This window comes from Ailuropoda melanoleuca, chromosome 1, assembly GCF_002007445.2.
Source record: "Ailuropoda melanoleuca isolate Jingjing chromosome 1, ASM200744v2, whole genome shotgun sequence".
In the NCBI taxonomy this organism is placed as follows: domain Eukaryota; kingdom Metazoa; phylum Chordata; class Mammalia; order Carnivora; family Ursidae; genus Ailuropoda; species Ailuropoda melanoleuca.
Window position 1 is genome coordinate 55,967,963 of NC_048218.1, and position 11,668 is coordinate 55,979,630.

Below are 11,668 nucleotides of genomic sequence, written 5' to 3' on the forward strand. Positions count from 1 at the left end.
GCCTGAGAATGAAGCAAACCCTGAAAATGGCAGAGCAAAGATGAGGATGAAATCCAGGCCCTTCAAGATGTGGTAGAGCCATTGAAACAACCAGACTTAAAGTTGGTTCTACTTCTGGATGCCTTCTTTTTTTTCTTTTAAGTTTTTATTTATTTGAGAAAGAAAGAGCAAGAGAGAGAGAGAGAGCATGAGCGAGGGGAAGGAGCAGAGGGAGAAGAAGAAGAGGACTCCCTGCTGAGCAGGGAGCCCGAGACGGGACTCAGTGCCAGAACCCTGAGATTAGAACCTGAGCCGAAGGCAGATGCTTAACCAACTGAGCCATCAAGGTGCCCCTTCTGGATGCCTTCTTATGTAAGATTATAAATGTTTTTATTGTTAAATCACAACCCTACTTTCTGTTTATTGCAGCTGAAAGCTTCCTAATTCATCCAAAGCGGAAAAGCTTCAACCCACACATTTACCCAGAATTGCGTATTCCTGCCTTCGATCGCTCTGGCGCTGTGTACCTACCTCCATTACAGCATCAGTACTGGGTTTTCATGGTCTGCCTTTCTTTGCTGGCTTCTTGTTATCTCTTACTATAAACTTCAAATCCCAGACCAGTTTCTTGGTCACCCTTGGTTTCTCATACCCGAGCTGCCAACTGCTGCCTTCTGTGTACTGTTTTCCCCAGGATGTGGGTAGGGTTCCTTCTTCCTTCATTTCTAAATCACCATCAATCACATGAAGGCTGTTGTATATAACAGACTTTAACGAAATGCTAACAGAGAGGCATCCTTAATTCGAGAATTCTTTAGCTATCCCGTCATGGAGAATTTAAGACCACGCAACTTTCTTTTTGTAGCTAAGGCCTAATCTACATCTTTTACCCGATCCTCAAGGGTCCCCAAATTTCCATCATTGGAGTCCAGAAACAACACTTTTAAAAAAAACTATGCTGACCATTTTAGTTCCCTTTATTTTGGTATTCCCTATGCATTCTATGACCTGAGCTTTACCTATCCTTTCTAAACAGTTGGTGTATTTCCCTACCACACAAAATTTCCTCTTCCGTCTCCTCCTGCTTTCAAATTGTAGAAAGGACTGAAGTAAGATTTAAACAAGTAATTTTTAAAATCTCTCCATTGCACTTGAATTCTCAAAGCTTAAATGTGGGGGCACCTGGGTGGCTCATTTGGTTAAGTGTCCAACACTTGATTTCAGCTCATGAGCCTTCAGCTCATGACTCGGTCATGAAATCGAGCCCTGCGTCAGGCTTCATGCTTGGCCAGGAGTCTGCTGGATATTCTCTTCCTCTCTCTTTGCCCCTCCCTCCTCTCTCAAATAAATAAATAAATCTTTAAAAAAAAAAAAAGCTTAAATGTGATATCCTTGACATGTGGTGACACTCAATTTTTAATAATAATATCCAGTCCTTCCCTGAAGATAGTAATTAATCTCACAAATATTTCATGTGTTATTTCACTTTTTCATTTTGTCATCTTTTTGAAGACTCCCATAAATTCCCTCTTGAACCCCAACTCTCTCTCCAAACAAAATAAACTGTAAGGTCCACTTTGTGAGTCCTCTCATCAGTAAGCAAGGCAGGTCCACACTCCAGCTGGCTTCTGAGTAACACCCGACAGTCACTTAACTCAGAGTGTCTTAGTTTCCTTTTTTGTAAAACAAGGAAGTTGGCCTGCTTATCTGTAGCTTCCTTCCAGCTTTAAAATACCACATAGGCCTCTAAAAGTCATGGGCCATGAGAAATGGGGTTGGACCCAACAATAGAGAAGGCCAGTGAGTTTTATTTGTAGCTCAAACCATCTGCTGCTGGTAACACTAACAAGCAGCTATTTGCTCTTTAGTGATCGAAGATCTCAACACTCCATTTAAGAAATAAGTGAATACTGATCTTGGTTTAACCACCAAGAGATTCTCATATTTCCTCTTTCCCTGAAACTAGACTATTAATATCCATCCTTATCTCGTTTGATAAACAAAATGTTTCTACCAAAATTAAGTGGCAGGAGTAGTGCAATTCAAGTTTAGGAACAAGACATTTTTTCTCTTTAATTTTAACAATTGTTTTCTTCCTTCTGTAATTGTCCTAAAATTACCCAAGAAAACCTAAAGAATTAATAAATGTAGAGGCAGTTGAATGGGGAAATTAAAGGAAAAAAATGCAGGATTACTACCTGAGGCCAGATTTTAGCTTGCTTCAGAATGTTAAAAGAATTAAGTTGAAGCACCATCTAGTGGCTCTCTATGTTTTGCTAAAGATTGCTCCCCATTTTCCTCTATTTAGGACCACAATTAATTTGTTGTACATGTACATATGTATCCATATATGTGTTTAGGAAAAAAATGTTTTTTTTATCTTTATGCAAGGCTAAGAGATTGAGACACAGTAGCTATAGCTTTTTATTCTTCCAATCTGACATCACATAGAAAATCATGGCAGTGAAGAAGCATGAATTCAGATAAATCTCTTCCAGGAATAATGGAGTCCTTTCATTTCAATGACGGCAGAAAAAAGGATTAACACAATAAAGCCCCACAGATGTCAGTTCCTCTGTTTCTCCTGCTCAGATCCTCTCTAAGAGCCTACAACAGTGTCTTTATCTTCCCAATCCTGTAATGCAGACATGTCCTCGCATGTGTAGGGATTGGCTGACTATTAGATGATCTTTGCACATCTCCAGATTCCCAAGCCCTTTTCTATCACAATCCCAGAGTATCCTTCAGCTTTACATAACCAGGAATTCTTCTGGAACTATCACAGAGATGGTTCTTATACATATGGTTAATATCTTCCGAAGTTACACCTGTTTCATAATCTCCATGGGAAGAATGAAAACAGAGCATGAAAAATGCACATGAATAGAGTATAACTTGTGTTGCAAGATTAACAGCAAACCTTGAAATTGGCAAAATAGGTACTTGTGTTAACTAGAATTAAGTTCAACTGCGTATGGAGTAAAACTCAAAATAACAGTGGCATGAACACAATAGTATATTTTCTCTCACACGAAACAATTTTACAATAGGTATTCTAGGGTTTAGTATGGCAACTACATGGTCTTTAGGGCCCAGGATCCTCTGTCTTTCTTTTCCATCATCTTAGTGAGTGACTTCCATCCTCAATGTCATCCATGGCCCAAGTTGGCTGCTGGACCTCCAGTCATTACACCAGTATTGCAGTCCAGGAGATAAGGAAGAAAAGCAAAAGAGGATCTCTTCTTTCTCCTTAAAGAGATATCCTAAAAATATCACACAAGATATATGCTTACACCTTATTTGCAAAAATTTTAACACGTAGTCGTACTTAGTTGCAAGGGAAACTGAGAAATGTCTTTTAGTAAAGTGTGTCTCATACAAAATAAAGTTGGAGTCATGTTATTAAGCACTGTATCAGAGATATAATACCATAATAATGCTGTGTAATAATTATAAAACCTTTGTAGCAACAATTGCTCAAATGTCTAGGATCATCTGAGGGTCAGGTAGGCAGCTCTTCCAACCTTGATTGAGCTTCTCCCTTGTCTAGGAGATACTAACTGTTGCATTATCTAGGCTGGCCTCAACAGTGAGGTGATGAATGGGACTAGGACCCAGCTCTGCTCTTAACCTCCAGCAGACTAGCCCAGCCATGTTCTCATGGACTAGCAACAGAAACACACAGGACTTCTTGAGATGTAAGCTCAAAACTGGTACACTACCATTTCTGCCTCATTTGATTGGCTAGAGCAAATTACATGAGTTAAAGAAACATGCACTTGCCTTAGGTTTCCAACTCAAAAATGACTGACAAATTACATAGATAGAGGGAGGGAGTAAGATCTGGAGTCGTGAATACAATCTTCTACCACAAAGAGAAAGGGGAAGATGAGCATTGGCTCAGGCAACTAGCAATCAGTGTCACAGTGTTTTTGAGCCTGTGACAGAACTATGGTACTTTTTCCATTCTATGTCCTGTTTTAAACATGAAGGAGTTATAATAAAGAAACAAAGAGAGAAAAGAGTTAATGTAAGTTATATATGAAATTATTTACTAGTTTATTTCTTAGCTCATGTTCAATTACTAATGAAATAGGTATTAATCTTAGCACTTGTCCTATCCTTTACTATAGGCAGAAACTAGCTATCTGTACCCAAACCCTGACTCTATTTCTGCTGAGGCCACTACACTACATTCCCCAACTTCCACAGAAGTCAGTATGGCCATGTGACAAATATAGCCAATAGAACATGAGCAGATGTCATGTTACTACTCCAGGCCTGGTTCATAAAAACCTCCTACATAAAATCCCTCATTCTCATTCTCTCTCTCTTTCCCGTTTACCAGCTGAATGGAGAATACTCTGAGAAGGGCAGAGTTATAGGATAAAGTGCTACCTTGGAGTAGAACCGCTCTTGTCCCCTGCCCTAAATCTACCAACCTGCCCTGGGATATGAAGTGAGCAAGAATTAAACTTTTGTGGTATGAATACACTGAGATTGGGAGGTTGTTTGTTTCAACAATTAGACTATCCTACTTATATATTGTCTTCCGGATAGTGGTGTGCATTCATTTTCTCCCTTCGAGCCTTGCTAAAAATAAAAGTAATAGCCTGAATCACCTGCCACCTTACAGAAGAAATGTTTCCTTTAAATTGAAGGATACTTTTTACTACAGGATTACCATATGTACCAATGAAGATAGGGTTCCAGTTTATGGTGGCCCTAGAAGATGTTGGGTTTTCATCACCATTAATCCATTCCAACCTGGAGTACAGACAAAAGAGAATTGAAACAGTGGAGCTCTAAAAGTTGAGGTGACATTCAGCACAGGAAGTCTAAGAGCTCCTTATTTGAGATCAGCTTATAATTTCTTCAAAAATAAAGGTACTGCTAAAAATGACTTCTAGCCATTTATTCAATGATCAAGCCAAACATGTATTAATTTCTAGCAAGCAAGAAAGGGATGGGAGGCTGGCTACAGGTCAACCGGAAGGTCGTGTTTGCAGTGACTTCTGACATTGCAACATTACTTAGCATCTTTAAAGGGCAGAGGAAACAAGAAGCAAGTATGAAAGCACTATCCAAAGAACCCAAAAGGGTGTAGAAAAACTGCAAAGCATTGTAATTTGCCATTTGCTGAGCCATCTTCCTCTTTAGGCTGAGAAGCAGGGCTATTTCTTGTTTGCAAATCTGAACTCAGTAAGGCAAAGGGGAAAGTAGATGAGTCATCCCAGGCATTTATGATGGCAGGCAGTAAGCTTTGGCATGTGTATAAATACACATATGCTAAGAGTTTGAAACAGGATTTGCCAACTATCACAGTGATTCACATAAACACAAAGGTATCAAATAGTAATAGGAGCAGTTGAGTTAGATGCTGAACCCAAAGGCTGATCTTCATGATGTCTCATCAAATCTAAATTGACTTCCAGATTTTTCAATATTCATGCTCTATGAAAAAAACATAAAATATATAATTAGTGCAATGAATACAAGCCTTCTGAGGCATAGAAACTAGGGAGTATTCACATAAGAAGCACCAGTTGAACTTCATTTCCCCCACAGAATTCTTGAAGGGTGGCTCAGGACAAGCTATCTCTCAGGAAAGTACTGTAATGAAACAGAAGCTTTTGCTCCAGTGCTGAAGGCATCTCCTCCTGGGCTCCCAGGTGTTAACAAAGCTTATACATCAAAGAAAGGGCTAGGGGAACAAACAATGTGCCAAAAAATGCATCAAGCTGTTCCCAGGACATTGTAAACTTAACGCCTTACAGTGATGTTTTCTTTCTAATGAGTCTATATTTTTTTTAGACTTCATTTCCTACCTGCAATCATTTATTATCTGGAAGTAGGTGCATCCCACGATGACCAGGATAACCAAGAATAGAGAGAATTTCACATAGAGAATGATCAGTAAAGCTGATGCTGGAAATTCCAGAGTTATGATACCTTTAAATACAGGCAACACAGGCAGAGGTAAAGAGCCATTTCAAGGATTCTTCTAATGAGCAAAGTACGTTAGTTGTTTAAAAGAGGCCTTTAAAATATTCTTAAAAGTTCACAGACTATCATAATCAATACACCTTCTAGACTACAATTCAAATGCTGTTAAGATATTCTTTCATGACAGAGTTTAGGAACTGTGCATTTATAACATGGTAGATTTTCAATATTTTCTAAATGAATAAATGCAAAGTAAACATTGCTGATACTTCCCAGTTTTATAAGAAAAAAAAGGAAATATGCTGTCTAACTTCCTATGCAAATGTTAGTGTTCTAGGGTATTATTCATATTTTGAGAACCATCTGATATTTTCCACACAGTGAAGTAATTTGGTCACTGAGTTGTTGTCACCCCTTTAGTAGGGTATTTTATTTCTTCTTACTTTCATTTATTCATCTGTAAAATGGCCCCAAGAATTGTTGAAAAGATAAAATGAGACTAAGTAAGACTATCATTCTGAAGTTTATTTCTGCTATGAAAATGGCAACCAAAAGTAAACTTTAAGTACTATTCTGACTTTTGGCCCAAAAGTCATGTCATCCTGTTCAATAAACTGCTCAAATACTAAACTAGAAGAATGTCAGACAACCTCCTTCCTATGCCCTGTCAGGGAAGAAGAAGACATGGTCTCAGCTTGAGCTCAAAGACTCACAATCCAATTGGAGACATCATATCCATACAAATGAAAAGATCACTTATAAGAGAGCAAACAGTGCTAGTGAGCATTACAGATTGTAAATCATCTCAGGAATAAGAAAACTGAATCAACTCCAACTGGGAGGTTAGGGTGAAGTGGGATTTGAATTGAGCCTTGCCAATAACAGGATTAAGTAGGTTAAGAAAAGAAGGAAGAACTTCCCAAGGGGAAGAAACAATTTGAACAAAAATTTGAAGAACCCATTAACTTAAATCAAATGTGATAAAGCATAGAGTGGGGTACATAGAGATGAAGTCTGTGATTATCTGAACCTAGTTCTGTAGCTTTTTGTGTATGTCAGGCACTGTGTCAGGCCCTGGATATACAAATGAGGACTATGGTTCTTACTCTCAAGGAGTTTACCTTGCACTGGGAGTCAGAGAAGTTACAGTCAATTACAGGCCTATAAAGAACTCAGAGACATATGTGAGGCATTACATGAGCACAGAGTAGGAACAGCTAACCAAACTGCAGGGTGAAAGAAAATTATCCCAGTTTCTAAGCCTTAAAACTTCAATAGGAGGGATGCATGGGTGGCTGTCAGTTAAGCGTGCAACTCTTGATTTCAGCTCAGGTTCTGATCTCAGGGTCATGAGATCTAGCCCTGCAACAGGCTCTGTGCTCAGCAGGGATTCTCTCTCTCCCTCTGCCTTCCCCCCAACCTTACTCGTTCTAGCTCTCTCTCTATCTCAAATAAATAAAAAAATCTTTTTTAAAAAATTCAATAGGAATTGAGCAAATGGAATAAGAGAGTATGAAGAAAGAAGTAAATTGTAGAGAGGTGGAAATTGCATATACAATGTACAATTGCATGTACAGAAGAATAAGAAAGAATAACACTTTTGAGGAGCCCAAAGAGGCACATGCATGGGGTACAGGCTGAAGATCAGCAAGACATGAGACTAAGGAGAGTGGCAGATTAAAGGGGTTTAGATCTCCAAGGGACACAGAGAAGTGACTGGGGGCATTTAAGTAGGGAGGGGTGTATTTTTCATTTTAGAAAAGTCACTACCGTAACAGTGTAGGTGATAAATTGGAAGGAGGTAAGTTAGGAGCCAGAAGACCTGTTACAAGAAAATTGCAATAATTCTGGTGAGAGATGACCATGTGCTCAACTAATGCGAAGGAAAGATAAAGGTCTAGATTTAAGGAAAAAAATTAAGATAAAATTAACAGAACATAGTGACTGATTTTGAATATGGGAAATAAGAAAGAGTGATATTGTAGGATAGCTTTAATTTTCTGGCTTGAGTCATTTATCAAGACAAAATATAAGTATGGAACTTTTGAAGGGGTACAGAAGAGGATTTCCTTTTTAGGAATATGCAAGTTGAGGTGCCCTTGATGATTCATGTGCATGTGAAGCCATTCAGTTGGAAATTGGTTTTGATCATGGCATAGCCAAGGAGAGAAATCTGGGCTAAAAATACAGATTTGAGGGTCAAGCATTAGGCGGTGGTTGGAGCCATATGTATGGATGAGATCCTTCAAGGAATAGGGGTCAAGGCGAAAAGAAAACAGTCAATTATGAAACTCAGAGAAATGCCTTCCTTCATGGAATGAATAGATGGAAAACTATTAAGACTAAGTTTACTGAAGGTTGAGAAGAGAACTAAATGATTATGGGAGGAAAATAGGTGAGAAAAGAGGAAAAACCATATCAAATACCACAAAGAAGATAATTAGTAACTACAAATTAAAATTTTGTATTTTGTTTGGCGTTTGAGAGAGCTTTAGATCATTAGAACATTTCCTGTGCAGAAAGATGCAAGACAGTTAAGAAGTAGATGTGAGGTGACCTAGAAGAGACAATGAATATAGATTCTTCTTTTTAAAAAATCTTGGATGAGTGAAAGGCAAGAGCTAAGAGTTTAAAGAAGTCATAGCATCTACTTTTATGCTCAGAAGGAAGAGTCGTGTTCATATAATCGGCCTTAGGGAAAGGATTTGTTGAATAAAAAAGACGTGGAGAGGAAGGGTAATTACTGAAGCAAAGCCTCAGGACATGGGAAGGGAAAAACAAGTATAGAGTATAGGTTGAATATTTGGTCTATGGAAGGGAAAGCCAAGTGGGACTGCAGATAAATGCATACGTCTAAAGACAAGAAGAAGTATAAAATAAGAGCCTAGAGTTGGTGGGAGATTGATAATGGAAAATAACGACTAGAAGTGAATGTATTTGTACAAGCTACAGCATGGATGGTGCTTGAAGTTATTACCCCAAGTGAAAGAAGGGAGTAACAAAAACATATTATATGGTTCCATTTATGCGAAATGTCCAAAGTAGGAAAATCTATATACAGAAAGTCAATTAGTGGCTACCTAAAGCTGGAGGAATTCTGGGATTAGAGAGTGATAATTAAAGGATAGAGGTCTCTTTGTGGAGTGATGAATATGTTCTAAAATTGATTGTGGTGATGGTTGCACAACTCTGAATGTCCCAAAGACTACTAAGGGCTACACTTTAAATGGGTGAATTGTATGGCATATAAATCAGATCTCAATAAAGCTGTTGCAAAAAAATTTACTGTAAGAGATGTTATGAAGAATAATTAATAGGATATGATTTTAGTAATGTAATAATAAATGTAATAGCTAATATGTATTAATATGGTCAACATAATAGTTAATATTTATTAATATAAAAGGTAACATTTGTTAGTATAGTAAATATAGGAGCTAAAGTTTATTGAAGACCAACTATGTGATGGCCACTAGGCTAAGTAAATATGTTATTCTTTTAATTATCATGATAACGTCTGTGGGGTGGGTTCTATCATCCCATTAACAAATGAAGAAGCCATGAGACATTAAACTAATTGTAGTGATCCTTTTGCAATATATACAAATATCAAATCATTATATTATACACCTGAAACTAATTTAGTATTATATGTCAATTATATCTCAATTTTTTAAAAAGCCGTGAGACAGAGAAATTAAATATTGTTCCAAGTCACACAGCTGGTGAAGGGGAAGCCATATTATTCCAAAGACTTTGCTTCTAACCACCAGGTTATACTGCCTGCAATGATATGAAGACATGGGCCTTGTCTTTTCATCTTTATGTGACAGCAACAAACACATTATAACATTCAATAAATATTTGGTAAATGAATTGATATATAGGTTTCAGATGATAAGGGAGAGAGGAAGGAAACTTGTCTCTTACTCAGTAACAAAAAGAGGTGACGGCTACATAACTATTGCTCTTGTCTATCTACTGAATCCATTTTGTTATATAAAAGTATTGTTATTTTATATGACTATTAATCTCAAAGTAAAAGTTAACAAAATTTTTGTGTCTTCCAGAATACAAGATATTTAGAGAATGTACTGGTAAGAAGTTATTAAGTTTATTCCTTCTATTTGATAAAGGAATAGGAATTAATTCCCTAGCATATTAGAGCATTACCCCCGCTAAGTTTAGAGAATGTTTTCAAATCAGTAGCACAAGCTTCCTTACTTTGTTCTTGGTGACTCATAATCTATGGAATAAAAAGTTGAGCATCAAGTTCAGTACTCAAAAAACAAAAACAGAAACAGGTAATTACCTTGATTCAAGTCTAAGGACAGACTCTTGTTGCCAGTCACATGAGAGACAGAGCAGGACACATTAGACACCTGGCTGTCCTCCCACTGGCATGTACTCTGGATGGTCACGGCACCATTGCCCAACTGTTGTTCCACAGTGTCACAGTCTCCCTGTGGGGTCCAGGAGATCTGGGCAGCTGGATTCGCTGCAGCTGCCCTGCACACGATACTTCCATTGCTGCCTCGAAACAGGGTCACCTCAGGTGGCACTGCAGAGATGCAGGGGAAAAGGCGTTGGTCTTAACCACAGGATATGGAATATAGGGTGACATTTGGTTCAGTCCCGGATCTGCTTCCCTGACATACCACAGTATGTGACGCTCCTTACCTGACACTTGGAGGTGATATCCAAGACCGAAATTCCCTTCCTGTGCAGCCACTTCACACCTGTAATATCCTTCATGGGTCATGGCCACGGGACCAATCTGAAGGGCAGGATTCAGATCAGGTCTGGACTCCCAGGATATTCTCTCATCAGTACAGTTTCTTTCACTGGTCTCATTATTATCTCTCCTGTAGGCTCTCGAGCAGGAAGGCTTGCCTCTGAGGTTTATGTCCCACCTTATTATCAGCACATTTGTCAAGCTGGCAGGAGGACAAGCGAGCACAACCTTTGTGTCCACAAGTACAGACAGAGAAGTGTTACCTGGACACACACACAAGGAGAAAGATGAAAGAAAGGCTTGATAAAGAACTTCGTGTGTTAATTTTCCACAACATATTGCATAAGGTGTACTGGAACATGACTTTGCTGGTGATCTTATACCAAAACTACTAGGCTTACATAAAAAATTAAACATGCACAAAATGCATATGACCCGATAAACCTAATCTAAAGATGAAAACATTTGTCTCCTATATTCTGTGTTACTAGATAAACTATAGTCATTATATGTATGAAAAATATTTTAAGGGTTTAAAATTGCTTCACAAGTTTTGTATAAAACAAACAAGAAAACAGAATATATAGGACAAAGTCATCTAAATCTAATCTTTTGGTCATAGAAACTACTAGATTTATCTTGTAACTCTTGCTGCTCAGGACAGAAAGTGGAAAATTGGGTGATGTGGTTTTTTCCTCCTAAGTTTTGATCAGAGAGAACAAATCAGTAATATCAGAACGAAATGCCTATCCCGAAGGGTGCCGCTTCAGACAAACATAAACAGAAAGTCTAAAATGGCATTCAGGTTGAACAAACTGGACTTTCTTAAGCTATTTTTTTATTTGGAGAATCACAAAGTCAGTAAAGTCAACAGATCTTCCTTCCTTTCTTCTTTCCTTCCTTCCTTCTTTCCTACCGAGCCAAACGTACATTGCCGAACAGTCCCACTGTGAACTGCTCACAGATTTTGTTTCTGTACTTTCACCTAATTATGAGGATTAAATGAGG

The 11,668-nt window shown here is 38.1% G+C and overlaps 1 protein-coding gene across 3 annotated transcripts; it reads right to left on the reverse strand.

Moving 5' to 3' along the window:
* Positions 1–2,391: 2,391 nt before the first annotated feature.
* Positions 2,392–11,092, reverse strand: LOC100474278 (cell surface glycoprotein CD200 receptor 1). 3 transcript variants are annotated; one of them, XM_034658432.1, is made up of 4 exons: positions 10,606–11,092; positions 10,238–10,486; positions 5,808–5,931; positions 2,392–5,433 (listed from the first exon to the last, which is right to left on the reverse strand). In XM_034658432.1, exons 1-4 carry the CDS (start codon positions 11,075–11,077, stop codon positions 5,427–5,429), a joined length of 852 nt encoding a protein of 283 aa, XP_034514323.1. In that variant the 5' UTR covers positions 11,078–11,092; the 3' UTR covers positions 2,392–5,426. The 3 variants fall into 3 exon arrangements, with proteins under 3 accessions (XP_034514323.1, XP_034514334.1, XP_034514343.1); XM_034658443.1 differs by lacking the exon at positions 5,808–5,931; XM_034658452.1 differs by lacking the exon at positions 2,392–5,433 and having other exon boundaries at positions 5,799–5,824.
* Between the last annotated feature and the right edge of the window lie 576 nt (positions 11,093–11,668).

Excerpts from the sequence above, each read along its gene's own strand:
- LOC100474278 (XM_034658432.1), bottom strand. The coding sequence starts at position 11,077 with ATGTTTAATTTTTTATGTAAGCCTAGTAGTTTTGGTATAAGATCACCA. Across the intron at positions 10,487-10,605 it reads ATATCACCTCCAAGTGTCAG|TGCCACCTGAGGTGACCCTG; the intron begins GTAAGGAGCGTC and ends GCATCTCTGCAG. Across the intron at positions 5,932-10,237 it reads GTCCTTAGACTTGAATCAAG|GTATCATAACTCTGGAATTT; the intron begins GTAATTACCTGT and ends CTGTATTTAAAG.